The following is a 17,645-nucleotide window of genomic DNA, read 5'->3' on the forward strand; positions in this document are numbered from 1 at the left end:
GTCACTGGCACCCAGTTCTGGATTTGCTGCAGACCACTGGCAAGATCTAGTCTTGTTTGGCAGCGACTTTGAAATATAACTGCGTATTACACACGTATTGTTGTATTGAAAGGTAAGTGGTTCGTTGTAGAGATTACATTTCATCATGGAAATGTATCGAGCCTTGCAGAACTCTGTATCCTATGGATAACGGTGTGGCTTTAGCGTCTCCATGTTTTATTACTTAATATTTGGGCTCAGTTTTGTAGGCATGATGGGAACCAATTGTTTCATCTGAGGGGACTGGCTCACAGTTTTTCATCTGTTTGGACCGTTTCGCCTGTATTTTGTACTTCATTTGAGAGGGCCATCTTCCAATTTTTCATGCAAGAAGCTTGTTTAATATATTTCAGCCCAGGGGGTTCCACGACCACATTTCATATCAGTCCAAAATTTTTATGACTTGCCTCTGTAAGCCCATATGTAGGCATGAACAGATGCAAACACTCTGTGGGAGTGAGTGTGTGTGTGTGCACGCGCTCCCTTTCATACACTCGCCTGCATTCCTAAAATAAGCACCCATTTCCCATGGTTTTCACCGCGAACATTAACCCATACCATTTACGCCAGTTTCCGCACATCTTGACCGCTCCAACTGTCCATGCTAGCTGCTAAACATATTGCGGCTAACTTCTTAAATCGATTTCCCCATTTTTGTGCCCATGCTTGCTGGACCAGTGCAACCCACCTACAATCCAGTTAGAACTGGAACCACAGTGAACACCCTTTCCCAGCTTTCTAAGTGGGGACAAGCTGCTTTAGCTTTCACAGACTGGACTAGTCACTGTCTTCCCTTTCACTGAGTGAGCATGCTAACTTCCCCACCTTTCACTGACTGGCCATGCTGCTTGCCCTCATTGTTCTAGCTTACAATATTTTATTAGTATTTTTTATTTTCATAAGAGGGTTGTCAATTTCAGTCAGAAATGACTAACAGTGGAGGGGGCGCTGTTGAACGGCCACAAAATGGCTGTGTCTTGCTGAGCCTCTGTGGGGACTGCCGGCTGATCGCAGATTCATTCCGCATTTCGGACAAGCCGACGCAAATTAACTCAATTATCCATGTAAGAGAACACGTCTCCACTATTTGATTAAGTTTGAGTTCACAACTCCTTGTGACACCGGAGATCTGCAAGTGGCCTGACTGCATCGAACTACACGAGAGCAGGCTCTATCCGTCGCCGGCTACTGGGAGATCAACCATCCAAAGTAGCGCGCACTACAAACTGCAATATCGGATCAGCCAGGGCTGGAGCCCAGCACAACCTATATGGCGGCTCCCGGAGTACATCTACCAACCCACTCAGATCGGTACTCCACCGGGACCATGAGGGACAACGGTTGTAACATGTGTCCCGATCCACTGATGCGTGCTATCCTGCCTAGGACACCACTTCGTTACCCAGTGAGTAGTGCGTGGGGGCAGTCCCAAGATGGGGGGGGATAAATAAAAAACCCTTACCAAGGTGCTACCCTGGGCACCCACGCGCTTCCATCACACAGGGTAAATTAGACACTAAAGACACACTGATACAGGCTGAAACACACCACCACCACTGCCTGCCCGGACCTGATGCTATAACTCCCCAGGATGCCGGAGTCCCGAAACCTGTGGCCACAACCGGCCTACTTATACCTAAATACAATGCAGCAGGTGCTCTCTGAAGCCCGGAAACTGCTGGGAGACTCGGTGGGCGACGTGTACCAGAGCAATAGGAGCCAGTATTTGACACCAACTACAACCGTGACGCTCGGCACTGCTGCGCCCAGAGTGCGGCGGACCTACTATCTAAACCCCCACCCGTAGAACCCGGCGACCACAGTGCAGCAGTGCGGCGCATGACCAGGGACCCTGCTGTGACCACAACATCCAGGTACACGGAAGAAGGGGCGTGGGGGACAAATCCAGAAACTACCAGTCAACGTGTCCCTCATGCTGCACCTCAAACACTGGGGGGGAGAACTATGCTAGTACAGACTGTATTGCACTCTGATCTCACATGCACTAAAGACACGCTCTACTGTAAACGACCCCTTAACAACCGGCAGTGACAAGGCACGAACGGAGAAATATCAAGCATCAACTCGCTGCTGCTGACCACCCACCCGCATATTGCGCACTACACTGGACAAATTGACACTTGTGCCAGGATGACCACTAAATGTGACTGCAGCCCCCACACTGCGCCCTTGCCATTTCTATGGTACACAGTCACTGCCAACTAAAAATAACTCTTAACGGATAACTCAACACCGCCCTCCAGCTACACTACCAAACCTAACTCACTGTAAAACCAACATCACCTTTAAACATAAAGCCTGGCACTCTAAGCGGAGACAAGACAAACTATGCCCGGGGGTGTGGCGGTGCAACCAGAAAAAACAAAATTCCCTGGACGCCTTTACTAGACAGCCCATCCCGGCTCACCCAGAAAAAAACACAAGCTGAGATGCCCACTAGTGAACCCCCGACTGAGTCGCTGAGTCTCGAGCAGGTGCTTGACAGCATGTAAGCCGGGTTTGCTGCATTGAACAATAAACTGGACAGCATCACATCCAACATAAGCACCCTAAATGGCAAGATGGAGATTAGCAGTTACATGTCGGAGGCGGAGACGCATATCGACAATTTGGAGGATAACATGACCACACTGAAGTCCCAAATGTCTAAAGTCAACACGGACTTGAAAAGAGCCTTGCTCAAATGCGACGACCTGGAGTCGCCCTCGCGGAGATGCAACATCCGTATAATTGGGCTACCGGAAGACTTTGGCAAAGCCCCCATTGAAGTGAGCATTGAAAATCTCCTAAAAGGCCTATTTGACCGCCAAAGCTTTTCCACGAAGTTCATAGTTGAAAGAGCGCAGAGAACACCCCGACACGCCCTAAGCCCGGTGCTCTTCCCATGCTGATAATCGCCAACCTACTTAACTACAGGGACTAAGACACAGATCTCACCTCGCCAGGGAAAAGGGACTGTTGCGTTACGCAAATGTGGTACTTCATATATACCCAGACTTTTCCCTGGTGGTCCAACAAGAACGAAGATCCTTCATAGCAGTGAAGCGCATGCTCCCAGAAAGACATAGCGCATGCTGTGCTATTCCCTGTGCGGCTGAGGATCATACATCAGGGCAAGGAATTATTTTTCACCCTCCCGGAGTAAGCAGTAAACTTCATAGAAGCTAGCATCCCGATGAGCTCCAAAGAAGTTTAAGAACTACCCGGAAGAGCACCCCAATCTCCACCTTAAACAGACCAATGGAACAATCCTGCCTGTTAGGCACGGTAGAAGTGGACCATTTACTCGCTTTAACTCACATTACCTATGCATGCTGTAAATTACGCTGTCCTGGCAACATGATTATAGTGCAAAACCTAGCGGGACAATCTGAACTAGACCCATTACTGAAGGGTTAACTACCCAAAGAATCGATCACCGGCACTCCCCGGAAGGCCGGTGAGGTCAATCAGAAGTCCCCTGTGGAAAGTTTGTGGGGAACTGATTCATCACTGTAAGACTACACAAGTTGGGGAGTGTATTGCCGTTCGTTGCAGTGAAATGGTATGGAGAGTGTTATACATGGCCATGTTTGGGAGGGTGATGCAGGAGGGGGGTGGTGGGACAAGTTGGGGTGTAAACACAGGGAAAATGTTCAGCAACATACACGCAAACACACACGCAAACACTCAAAGATACACACCTGACACAATGGGTGAGACACAATATCTACATGACAGCACAACATACACCAATCAGCTGAGCTACCCTGGTGACTATTAAAACCCTCAGCTGGAATGTCTGGGGTCTGGGAAACTACACCAAGGCATAGAAAATTGCTTTCTATGTGCGTAGACGCAAAGTGCAGATCCTATTTCTGCAAGTGACACACGGCATACTCCACGCAATCCAGGGAAGTATTAACTGAAATCCACCAAAACACGACCTTTGTGCAGCTACACACACACACACATAGACCTGCTAGGTCGATACGTCATGGTTCACGGTAAACTATACGACAGAGAAATACTCCTGGGTAATGCATACAGGCCTAACACTGACAACCCAAACTTCTACACCACGATAGCGGACTTGGTAATGAATACAATCCTGAACTTAGACCTGGACTGCATGAGTACTATAGCAAGGCCACCCACGAAAGCCGCGACCTGTATCCTTACCAGAAAGTTTACACCTACAAGACAAATGGCGTACATTACACCCAAAAGAAAGATGCTATACTTACTACTCCATGGTGCGCGATATGGCATCCATAATATACATGATGCTGGTATCGTACCAACTAGTGGGACAAGTGACTGAGACGGATATATACCACGCACTTATTCAGACCACTCTCCAATCATGTTAGCCTTACAATGGGGCAAGATTCCAATGAATCACTGCATGTGGAGATTCAAATCTATGGCGCTGCAGGACCTTATTTTCAGAACAGACATTGAGGAAAACATCCGTACTTAGTTCTTAACCAACGACAACTGATCTGTATCGCAGGCCAATTTATGGCAAGCGTTTAAAGTCTATATAAGAGGGATGGCGATGTCATGGGAATTGGGCATACTACGCACTATACGGGTGACCTGGCGAAGTGCGAAAATACATTCCAAGTTTTCAAAAAACAATACTACGCAATACCTAACCGTAATATCCTATCCAACATTCAGGCACTTTTCAACAACTGGCAGACAGGGAAATACAATACTTTGCTAAGCCTGCTTCGGTCAGGAAATACATGGAGGGTGACAGACCTGGGAAAATGCTGGCCAACCTAGTGAGAGTGGAAGGAGGACGAAACCACATAACCGGGGTGGAAGAAGAGAACCAAGTCATGGTACATACTGAGCGGGACATACATGAGGTGTTCACCAAGTTTTACGCTACCCTTTACAGTACTTACTGGGAACCAATCTAACAAGAACTCAGTGACCTCCTAGATGATATCCTGATGTCCCTACTATCCCCCGACGCGGGGACTCACCTAAACACCCCACTAACTACCACAGAACTCACCCAGGCGATTAAGGAATTGCCCAGAAACAAAGCACCGGAGCCAGACAATCTCGCAGCCGAATTTTATATGGAATACAGCACTCTGTTAGTCCCACCACTACTGAAACTTTGGGAAGAATCGGTCAGTGATGGCCAACTACCACTATCCCTACATGAAGCAGTGGTGATAGTTCTGCTTAAATTGGGAAAAGGAGTGAGGAATAAGGGTCCTACAGACCATTCTCACTGATGCATGTAGATACTAAACTGCACGCCAAAGGCCTCACCAACAGACTCCTCCCCCTCATGCCAACCCTGATCCACCAGGGTCAGGCCGGATTCATACCAGGTAGGGCTTCATCCCTCAACTTGAGACACCTATTTAACGTAATGGCACGCATACCCCCTGATGTAAATGCAGTAACCAAAGCCATAGACGCCCAAAAGGCATTCAACGTGGTTTAGTGGCCTTTTCTATTTGCAGTCTTAAAGAAGTGCGGACTTGGAGACACTTTTATAAACTATATCAAATTACTATATACGAAAAACTATGGCAAGAGTCTGTACTAACAGCACCCAGTCCCCACAGTTCGAGCTAGGCAGATGGACCCGACGGGGATGCCCCCTGTCACCAATAATATTTGCTCTGGCTATTAAACCCAAGGCCGGCTGGCTACACTCCCAACACCGAAATAAAGGCATCCGTATATCAGGCACCCCAGAACTTATATCCCTCTATGCATACGATGTGCTATTGTACGTCAGAGACCTGCAACACAACCTAGACCTAATCATGCAAGACATAGCCCAAATCGGAGAATACTCTGGGTTTACAGTAAATTACAACAAATCAGAGCTATTCCCCCTGACAGACAGCACACCCCGCCCTCAACTACAGACACAACTGACGTGGGCTCCGGACAGTCTAAAATACCTCGGGGTGACGGTGACCAGATCCAAGACCACTCTCCTTTCATGTAACTACACTAAACTACAAGAAACTGCAGATGGGTTAAATGGCCAGACTACCCGACAGAACCTCCAGAAATGAAGCTAGTGTCATATATAGCAAATTCAGCAGGCTGCCGCCATGTTCTCTCCACACTATACCAACAAATATTGATGACTATCCCTAGAGGACAGGACCGCTCATGAGAAAAATGGGACAGTGATCTTAACCTAACACTGACTGATATGCAATAGACCGCCATGTGTAAGATTACCACTGAGGTATCTATGAATATGGGCCTGAAGTTGATTCATTATAAAGTACTGCACATGTTACATTGCGCCCCTCTCAAACTTCAAACAATTTACAAAGACACCAGGGGGCTCTGCCTAAGGTGTGGCGCTGAGAACGCGGGCATGCTACATATGTTATGGAGCTGTGCGGCTCTGGCGCATTATTGGGACTCAATCTACGCTGCACTGGATGCATACCGAAAAAGTGTAAATCCAGAAACCTGCCCACATTTAATAAGTGGCTTAGAGAATTAATGTGGATCAATAACAACGAGGAAGATTATATACTTAATCTTCCCCATACATCCAGGCCCAAAAATATTTGGAGTGGTTTTAAGGCTTACTTATCCAAAGAATGAACTGGCCGCAAACTAAGGTGAAACTACAAGTCACCCAAAACAATTCACTCAGAGCTGCACTGAGTATCTCCAGAAGGGAACATCTCTCACAAGCAAGAAGAGTTGCCCATTGGCTCCCAGTTAAAGTGCGAATTGCATTTAAAACCCTGGCTATCACGCATAAATGCCACGCCCGTACAGCCCCTATACCTATCTGAGAAAATAATTCCCATCACCTTCACCAGACCCATTTGTGCCCACCATTCCAACTTGATCTCTGTCCCTACCTTTAAAAGAGCCAAAGCGGGAGGTTACAGCACCCAAAAACTGGAATGCGCTGCCGTCACTCCGAAATGAAGTCTCATACGCTGTCTTCCATAAAGCTCTCAAAACAAAACTCTTTAACTAAGACAATTGTACTAGGCCAGTTGCACCAGCCCCTCTGGCCCTCGCCCTCCACCATAGTATCAATCTGTTTGCTGTATTTTTCCCCATTACATCTGCTCTGTTCCGCTGTAACCATAGAACCATTGGGCCATACATCTTGTTAGTGTCCCTGTAACTCAATGTCTTTGCTGGTCACTGCCCCTATAGCTGCACTCGCCCTGCTTTATCTCAACCATGGTATCGCTTGTGTCCAGTAATTGCCTCTGCTCATCAGTTAATGTTCCGCTCTAACCATGGAACTATTTTTCAAAACGTCTTGCTGTTTCCCTGTAACTCAATTGTCTTTGCCTGTCCTCACTGCACTCTGTTCTCCCCCTGCAATTAAGCTATCCTTACTGTATTAAGTGCCAGGAACTGGTTCACCTGTAACCATGGAACCAGCTGGTAATGCCACCATGGCAATTCCTATCGTAACTAAGTAAGCACTACTGTAACACCGCCACAATGCCTAAGGGCCGCTTTGTGCGCTTTATAAATATAAAAAGAAAAAAACATTTTGTAAAAATGAGGAATATAAAAATGAACGTAAAAACTTTTGTCATGTACAAACTTAAAAGCGATAATGTCTGATCCGTGCTCTGTCATGTAACCTCCCAAAGCTGAACTTAAATGTTTTAAAATAAATAATGGCTAACAGTGACACAATAACAGTTGGCGGTGGCATTCCCGGTGCAAGTGGGACATAGACCAAGGAGAAAACAAACAAAAATAGGTTTCTTACTATGGTTAAATTACCTGGAGGAGGGATTGCTGCAAACTAAACAGGAGAACTATACACATATACAACATTACATGATTGCGTCACTGGCGGGATTGCTGGGGTGTGGTGGGGAGTATGATTAGTTCTCCCCCTTTCTCCAAGTGGACAAGCCACCTTCCGCAGTTATCGAGAGCAGCCAGATTGCCTTTTCCATCTTTCTTTAAGCAAACGCACTTCCTTGTCCACCTTTCTCAAAGTGGACAGGACCTCGTTGCTGCCTTTTTGGAGCAGACAGACCAATACCATGTAATTCTAAGAGTGGGCCAACTGCCTTCCCCACCTGTTTTAAGCAACAAGTTGTCATCTACACCGTTATGAGCAGTCAAATAGTTTCTCTGGCTTTTTTGGGTGTGGGCAGGGCGCATTCTGCAGCTTCCTTTCTCTGATTGGCTTTTCTCAGCCTTTCTATGGCCAGGGACGCCGGCTGAGCCAAGTTTCTTAAAGTGGGCAGCCCTTCCCCCCTGCCTTGTATTATAGCAGATAAGAATGCATTCTACGTCGTTCTCGGGGCGGATAAGTTGGCTTCCCTACCTTGATCAGGGTAGAGAGGCTGCCTTCCCCACCTTTAACCAGCTGGGCGCGGTCTGGTTTCACCTCCGTGCCCGGGCATACCCCCATCCCCTCCCAGTACTCAGGCCTCATTACTTCCATTACCGCTCAGCGGGACAGGAATTTCACTCTGGCGAGTATGGTGATGGGAGTGGGTAATTGCTATGTGCCGCTGTGATTATTCTCAGTGTATGAATATTGATATGCCTTTCCAGCACTGCCAGGGTCTGTCCTCCTCCCTTGAGCGCCCACAGCACCTGCGTGCAATTTCAACCAGCAAGTAAGCAAGGGCAGAAACCTATCATGCTGGGGCGTAAGGGTGGAGGGGGACAGAGGTGGCAGACTCAAGCAAGGGCCTGCTTGAAGTGTCTGGGCACTGCCATTCCAGTGACCAAGCCACCTGCACTCTCCCATAGCATAGACAGCAGTGTTCATACAGAACACTGGCCTCTGCACCTGCCTCCCACTGATGGAATTCACGCTTGTGCACAACTGTGAATGATGGATAACTATCAAAGGCACCCCTTATGCCGTCTTCCATGATTTATCAACCCATGTCCATCTTCCCTGTGGTTCCAGTATGATGATGGTTAACCCAGTCTTCCTGCACCGAGGCGCTCTCACAGATGAGAGCTTTAGTGTGGGTCTTAACCCAACTATAAGATTTCCTCCCATAAGCGAGTGATGCGGTGGGTGTCACCCCACAGTGACACGATGTCCTATAAGAGATGAAATGATGCTGAGTGCACCCAAGTGTTCCTCTGCTAGAATGATAAATTGTCCATTCAAGCTTGACTCTGAGCACGCCAGGTCACTTCTTCACTTACCAATTCTCTCGATGGCCCCAATTCCCTTCCGTGCTTACTCTTGAAAGTTGTTGGATCTACATTCCCGCCATAGAAAGAGTCGTCTCTTCCGAGTACCTATGCTGCCTCTGATAACGCATGTCTCTTTTTATTAATTTCTTCAACAGAGCTTAGCCACACGGCTCAAAGAGAACATGGAGAAGCTGACGGAGGACCGGGACCAGCGGCTAGCAGCTGAGAACCGTGAGAAGGAGCAGAACAAGCGCCTTCAGCGGCAGATACGTGACATGAAGGAGGAGACGGCAGAACTAGCCAAGAAGGAGTTGGAGGCGAGTCGCAAGAAGCATGAGCTGGTGAGTTCATATGGGAGAGGGCCATCCCTTTTTTTCTTTTTTTTTTCTTTAGTAAAGTTTTGTAACATGCTACATGTCTAGTAAGGTGCATGGATGGGGCAGTGGATGTTTTGAAGTAGTGGTGCAGAGGGCTGCAACATTTTGCTCACCAGTTGTTTTGGACTTCTGCTTTCATCAGTTGTGAGGGATCGTGGTAGTTGTAGTCCAAATCATCGGAAGAGCCAGAGGTTGCAGACCACTGAACTAGAGACAAACATTACAAAAGTACTAATGTTGATTACACAAAGCATCCAATACAATGCTCTAAATTGACTTGGAGGCCATAGATTTGTTGAAATAAAGTCTAGGTCTAAGTTCTCACTCGCCCTGGAAGTGTCTTGGAGGATCATAATCATTACATTTCATGTTGCTCTTCATAGTAGGTCAGGGCCACGAGTGAGAGGTTTGGGTGGGCAGACAGTAAGAGAAGGAGAGGCCACAAGGATCTGCGGAAGAATGAAGGCTGGTGAGAGATGACAAAGCATTGAACCCTAAGCAAGACCCACGATCGTAAATCATTTTTAGGGAGGGATGGCTTGATGGACTGACGAGGCTTTTCGTGGTGAGCGCTCTCCACCTGCCTATGCCTGCCTGGATTAGATGCATTGTTGCTGACTTGATGCTCCCTGGTGCAATGGAGAATGGCTGGATGCTGATATTTAAACCCAGCATGCCCTGTGTATGGCAACGAGGTTTCAAGTCAACTCTTGAGAAATTGTAGAGATGATACTGCTGGGATAACACGATTAGATTTTTCAGGCCGCGTTCAGTCTGTCTGCCTTGTTCTTGGTTAGATGAAGCGGAGTAATGAAATTCCTGGTTAGGCAGCTGTAAGGCTGTAGCAGTAGCGCACGCAGAGAGTGTTGGGGCTCTCATCACTTATATATTAATTTAGAAGACAAGTGGGGATAGAATTTTTGTCAGGATGTGGAGTTTGTAATTTGCTGATCTGGTTTCAGCATCAATCTGAAGGTTAGTGAGGTAAGGTTTGCCTTCAAAGATGATAACCAAGTTCTTCACGCTCCTAGGGGGTGTGATGGTGGACTCCTGAATGACAGCCAGGGGAAGAGATGGCAAGTGTTTTAGGCGCTGTGCAAAGGCGGCTTTGAGTTCCCCTCCATCTCCGCCCATTGAGACAGAAACTGTCTATCACCCAGACTTTTAATCTGTTTAGGTGTTGGGTTAGGACCGAAGGGTTGGTGTTTCAACCATATAGGCACAGCACGATGTACATGTTAATCAGCAAACTTTTGAAAAGGTGTCTCGGAAGATTCTGAGTGGTTCTTGCATCTGCATGTACGTGTTCTAGACCAACATGGGTAGTCCTGATACTCGTGGGACCCCGCGTTTCAGTTGTTGGGAGCCAAACGTTACTTGTGGAGTGTAGTTGTTCAGGAAGAAGGCTGTAGCTTTCCCAGAGATAAACGTGTAGAATTACAGATGTGCAAGATCGTGTGGTCGGCTGTGTTACTATGCAGCCGGCAGGTCAAGTAGGATGAGAGTGGCTGCTCTGTCGTCTAGGTTTTTAGGCATCTCCTCCCTCATTTTGATTAGCATTGCTTCAGCCCCTATCGACGGTCCAAAACCTGAATTTAGTGGGGTAGAGGCTCTCATTGTAAGCTTAGCGATGGGAGGTGACTAGATTGTCCAGGAATTTTGCTTATAACGAAACGCTTGCTTTTAGACGCAAGTCATTACAGAATGCTTTTTTTCAGTTTTTTCAGAGAAGAGTTCCGATCTCCTCCTTTGAGGTCTGAAACCAGGCAATTGTTTAATCAGGCGTTGAGAGGGCCATGCGCTTATTTGCTCCTTTCTCAGATGTTCATGGAATGGATCTCTTTCAGCGGCGTAAGCTTTCCGCTTTTAAAACGTTTTGATCAAGTCATGTTGAAGGGGAGGTTTAACGTGGGGAAAGAAGAGCTTGCCATAGTACCAACAATAAGGAGGTAGGGTGCAACCTTGGGGTCTACTGTTGCCCTGGATAGATGCTATTTTAACAATGCCAACTAGTTTTTCAGACTGGTAATATATTGTCGTTTAAATGGTCAGGTTTCGCAAGTTCATTTTAGATTTTTTTCAACTGTGCATATTTGTTACTGACTGTCTTGGTACATTTTGATTAAACCTTCCCCTTTCTGTGCCTCTTTTCGTTTTGATAGCCTTGCATATGGGTAGTGTGGCTTGCCTTTCTGTAGTCTAGATCGTTCCCAGAGTGTCTAATTGTCTGCCCCTCTTTTGTAAGTCTGTAAACTTTCTTGTGAGTCATTTGTTTGCTTGGCTCTTTTTAGGACTTTCTTGATTTTAAGGTTCTGGTATTTGGCCGGATGTGGTAAGCACTTTGCCAAAATTAGACACCTCTTTGCTACAGGCAGCAGTGGAAAAGGGCATAATCTGATCGCTCTCCTGAGGCACTTTAACAGTCATGAAGCAACATTATGCCATGTGAATGTCTCATCTGTTTGCTGGTGGAACCTGATCGCATACATGCCATATGTAGCTAAGGTGTGTCATTCTTGCCACAGTTGCAGAAAGGCATTTGGAAAGCTGATGCCATGTAGGTAGTCATTCCAGGAACTGGCTCACAAATAACACCCTTTTTATTGTTTTTACTGAATGCGAGCATGTTGATAGTGGAAGGCCACGTTCCTGTGACGTAAAGTGGGTGACAAATACAGTTATGTTTATTTCACTTTGTTCTAACCATAAGAAGTTTTGGTACCTGTCTACTTGTTGCTTGGAGAAAGATCTTCTGCATAGTCCGAAGCACCAGGCTTAGGCAAAATTGGGAGATTAACCTGTTTTCAAATATATTAATGATTGCAACAAAGAGGCAACGGTAAAACTGAAAAGGAATATGGAGGGTAGGGATCCTGGCCTTGCAATGCGAGCAAACTGGTATTATTTTAATATAAATGGGAGAAGAGCCTTGCATGGTTCCTTTCAGACAAGGACAAGCTTATTCAGATGCTTGTGGCATGCAGGCACTGAAGCAAGGCAAGATAATCATGGTTGATGGTGTAGAAGTCCTCTGACTGGTCGAGCCTGTTCACAATCCTGACACCAACACTGTCAACGTCCCATTTGCTATCCTGGAAGGCTGGCACCAGGTTTGATTCTTGGCTGGATGAAAGCCTACAGAAGTAAATTATTGTGAGTGCATTGTTTCATCTTCCTCTAAGCAGCATGGCAGTTTGAGGCAATTTAGAAATGAGTCTAAAATGCCTATGATTATCGAGTTTAATGAATCTTTGCTTTAACAATGAAGTTACCAGGGCTTTCATTCATTGGACCTGGGCAGTGCCAGAGAAATGTGAGGAGAGGAAGTGGATCACCATTTGTGGGCCCACGACCAAGACGGTAGTAGGATCTTTAAATCAGACAGGAAGAAGACACCTTTCAGTTCAGTTTAAGAGTCTTAATGGTTGCTCTGACTCACCAAGTTGTTAAATTGCTTAACTGGCCAGCAAAGTATAGGGGGTGTCAACAATGGTCTGCCCACAGTATTCAAAAAGCTACAATGGAACAAAATGGTGGCCCAATAAGACTGGTTGGAACAGTACTCGGATATTCAACACCATTTGGGGTTCTATCCTGTACTGATCTTGACATAGTTATATTTCAGTTATTTTTTAAACGGCCTAGGGATTAGAGGCAAATTGCATTTTGAAGAAGTCTGGACTGTTGTGGCGCAATGTTTTTAAAACACACTTGGAGTTTTCATTTTCATCTAGTAGGGGGCTAGGACGTTTTCTACAGTTAAGCTTGTAATCATTGGTTCATGAGATAGAAAACAATAAGACAAATGGTAGGGCTTATTGATGGTTACTAAGTCACTCTTGCTGGCACATTGAGAGTAATTTGATGCTCAAAATTATAATCAGTTCCACAAATGGTGGAAGATCTAGAGAGAGTCTTGCTGGTGGGGCGGGTTGGAGCAGGAACACGACTGACTATCATCAGGTTTAAGCAGCAGTGCAAGTGTAGCAGGTAATCATGGCTTATCTGCCCATACATTCATTTTCCCTAGAAATTGGAAGTAGACTGTAGTTTGCCAGCCTGTTCAGTACATATAGCAACACAAATATCAAGGAACAAAATATCAGATACATGTGTCTGGGATAGCCATAGGAATTTGTGATCAAGGTTCGGTGGAAGTTGGTATTGAACCAACAATACCAGAAAGGAAGGCACCTTCGAGATAGGGCCTGTATTTAGTTACATTGATAGTCTTTGTGTAGCATGTCAAATCCACCTCCACTTCCAAGTATTCAATATGCCATGGGTTGTTTATAGGTAGGGGTGACTGGATGACGGGTGTCCTTCATGCAGGTTCCCTTGGTGAACCAAGTGTCTATCTCTTCCTGTTGTAACATAGAATAAATGGGCAATTTCTTTTTTGCTGCTCTTACTGTAATCAATAGACTGGTACTAACCTTGGCAGGGCTTTCCATGCCCTCGATTGTCAGCAATGCTGGATCCTGTGCTTTAAATTCAAGCCCAGGTGGTATATTCTTCTCAATACATGCTCTGATGAAATGAGGGGTCTCGAGAAAGTGGATGTATTCGTTTATAGGCTTAAATGGGTGCTAACCTACTTCCACCTGCACTGCCACCTGCACCCCTTGAGTGTGTCTATACCAGATGGGCAGAGACCGGCTCAGTTTGTGCATGCTGCAGTGTGGATGAGCAACAGCATTCTTTTCAAGCCGGTGAGGTGATGTATGGTCGCATAACTATTGGAAAGAAAATCCCCACTTATCAAATTTGCCATTTTTCACTTAGCATAAGACTCCATAAATTGTGGAGCCTTCGTAGAGTTCATTTACACTTTATTTTCATAGGAAATCAATCCCTTTGCAACCCCTGCAACAAGAAGACGAAACGAAAATCCACTATTGAATAGGAATACAGGGATCCATCCCTGTTGGAATGAATGAAGAATGACGGCAAGTCAAAGATCATAGAGCAAAGTCAAGGAAGCAAAGGGATTGATTTCCTACAAAAATAAAGTGTAAATACACAATAGCCCCGTTTTGAAAAGGGCCAGGTGGCCGAAACACGTGTAAACAGTTGGGCACTATCATGGAATAAACATAAATTCAAAAACTAAAAGGTTTTGAGATACTTTTTGTGTACGGTGCAATGTTGGAGTATATCATTAGTTATGTTTATGGTATAGACCAGTGGGTATCTCTTTTTTACCCCCAAGAGTGTGATGTACAGATCTTCTTTAGAGAATTAAATATTGTCGCAGGAGGACAGCCTTAATACCCAAAGGAGAAGGACTCCATTTCTTAGATATGGTTACGTTCAGTATAGCTGATCTGGCCATTGAGTAGCTTATCTGGTCTTTTCATAGCTTATCTGGCCATTGGGTTACCTTTATATTCTTGCACTATCCTATCCAAACGTGCCATTGGGCCTTCTAGACAAGGACAGCAATGCTTCATGACTTTCCTGTGCTTTAAACGTAGTTCAAAGGAGCATTCAATAATTTTCTGTTCAGGTTGCAAGAGTGTGACATGCCGTGGCCAACAATATCTGAACCTGCCTCATTGTGTGAAGTGGAACAGTAATGCAACTGGCTCCTAAATGGCACTTTAAGCAAATGCTTTCAATCAACAAATCAACATGAACCTATAGACAGAAGCTTCATGCAGAAGTGAGGCAGGTCTGAGGAAACTTCAGCTCATGTGGTGGGATGGATCTAAGGGAGAAGACCGGCTCTCTAATGAAGAGTAAATCAATGATGTGGGTTGATAAATACAGCAACAAGGTTTCATGTTAAGTTGAAAGCAATGGAAATCACCAGAGCAGCTCTGCCAAAGTCCATAACATAAATCACTCTGCGAGGGAGGTGTTTGTGTGTGCATGTGTCTGCGTCCCATGCTAGGGAACAACTTCGCCAGATTCAAAGGCTGGATAGATGAAGCACGTGCTGGGTGACCACTTGTTTGTATGGAGGGGCAGGCTAGCCAAGGAGTCACAACCCTGCTACGTGGTATGACATGGATGTAGTGCAAACTAAGCTGGAAAGTCCTGCAGCAATACTGCAGTGGGGAGTACGATGAGTTGACAGGGTGGTTTTGGGCTTGGTTTTCTGTAGCTGGTGAGTAGCTCCTTCAAGATAAGTTGTCTTCAAGTTCATGATCAATCTCAATACCCCCGATTGTGTACAGTAACTCAATGATACAATTTTGTGTTAAGGAAATGGACCTCGAGAGTTTGGAGGCTGCCAATCAGAGCCTGCAGGCAGACCTGAAGCTGGCATTTAAGAGGATTGGGGACCTGCAAGCAGCCATTGAGGATGAAATGGAGAGTGAAGATAATGAAGATCTTATCAATAGGTAAGAGTTGTCAGCACACCCCACACCTCCACATTCCACACCATGCATTGAACGATCCAGACCTTCCAGCTTAACCCCCACGTCTCCACATCCAGCACCCCGCAATGATCGTTCAGGAGCTTCCAGCTGAGCCCCACATCCTGCACCCTGCAATGAATGGTCCAGACCGGTCAGCTGAACCCAAACCCTTCACATCCTGCAATGTTCTGTTTGAGAGCTGCTAGCACCCCCCGCCCCTGCTCATCTCCACATCTTGCAGTGATATTTGAAGAGGTTCCAGCCGACGCACAAACCCCTCATTATGTGCACTCCCATTTCCACGGCTAAACATTTTGTGTATGTACAAAGCTGCCGATGCGATCAGAAGTGTCTCCTTGAGTGAAGAAGTATACAGAGCCCAAAGTACTAGCAACTTGTTTCCACCCACGCCCCAGTGAATCTCTGCAGTTACTGATACACTAAGAAATCTCTGTCATGTGGTGGTATTCTCAGGGCTGCCATTGCACTTGCACCTCTTTATCTCCCTTATATGTGTTTTGCTGGAGTTGCCAGCTCACCTGTTTATCGCTCCAACAATCAGATCTGGCCTTGTTACTTTCCAAATCTGTTTACAGAGCTGTAGCTCAGTCATGCACATCTTTTTTCTGTGCAATGGCCTGTCCATCGATGAAGTTAGAATCTCTGTGTGAGACTCTTTACAGCAATGACATTGCAAAGTAACCCAAGAGTGTGTACATGAAGGGTCATTTGTATCTGCCCAGGCAAGGTATGTACACATCTGACAGTGCCAAGGACTCCATAGGAAGGTCAATACAATGATGACCTAGTGACCCTGTCCTGGAGAAGATCTGACATTTTGAATCATTATGTGTGGAGGCCGATACAGGGCTAACATGGTGAAGGTCTCCAGGTGTAGGCCTGTACAGGACTGGCATGTTGAATGTCTTCATGCGAAGGCCTGTGCAAGATTGACGATGTGAATGTCTCCATATGAAGGTCTGTTAAAGGACAACATAATTGCTCTGTCCTGGTTAAAGTCTGTAAAGGATAGATTTCTAATCTATCTGTGAAGGTCTGCAGAGGGCTTCCTTTGTGAATGTGTCCAGGCGAAGGCCTACTCAAGACTGGCAACTTCGCTCCCACTCGAGCACCGATGCACAAGGCGTACATGTGGCTCCAATAGTCCCAGGGCCAGCAGTTGTAGTTTACCCATAGTTCCCTGTAGCTCAACTCCAACCAATAAATTCAACTTTCTGAACAGTGATGCCCATATGGTGTGAACTACTCCAAGTGCATGCACAATCCCTTCCTTCCTCTTTCTCCCTATGAATGTGCTTTACCCACTTGTCAGTATTTCTCATTGCAGGCCATGATTAAAACCACAGGAGGCAAATAGTTCTACCTCATTCCCAAAACCCTATGTCTTTTTTTTTTTTAACAATCGGGCATTCCATATCCCACTGCCCAGCCTCAATTCATCACTGTGATGTTGGCATCAGGCACAACCTCCAGTTCATTGCACATTGGACACAAAGGCTTAACCATGATAGCTGTTTGTGCTTATTTGGGTTCAGATGCCAGCCGAGTGCAAACCTTTTTTTTTTTTTTTCCTATCTTGGGACATTGCTTGTTGTGGATGGCAAAAAGAGAAAATAAAAAGAGCACCATACTGAGCCATCAATTCTCCCCCCACACAGGCACCATGGAAAATATA

At 45.9% G+C, this 17,645-nt stretch overlaps 1 protein-coding gene across 14 annotated transcripts in view; it reads left to right on the top strand.

The window, feature by feature from the left end:
- The window catches only part of MYO18A (myosin XVIIIA), a 1,313,149-nt gene that overhangs the window by 1,185,465 nt on the left and 110,039 nt on the right, over positions 1–17,645 (top strand). For all 14 annotated transcript variants that reach the window (XM_069615286.1, XM_069615296.1, XM_069615289.1 and 11 more), the window contains 2 exons: positions 9,360–9,545; positions 15,792–15,931. In XM_069615286.1, coding sequence (XP_069471387.1) covers positions 9,360–9,545; positions 15,792–15,931 — 326 coding nt within the window. The remainder of the gene's footprint in view (positions 1–9,359; positions 9,546–15,791; positions 15,932–17,645) is intronic.

This window comes from Ambystoma mexicanum, chromosome 9 (genome assembly GCF_040938575.1).
Source record: "Ambystoma mexicanum isolate Mex_15411 chromosome 9, UKY_AmexF1_1, whole genome shotgun sequence".
In the NCBI taxonomy this organism is placed as follows: Eukaryota; Metazoa; Chordata; class Amphibia; order Caudata; family Ambystomatidae; genus Ambystoma; species Ambystoma mexicanum.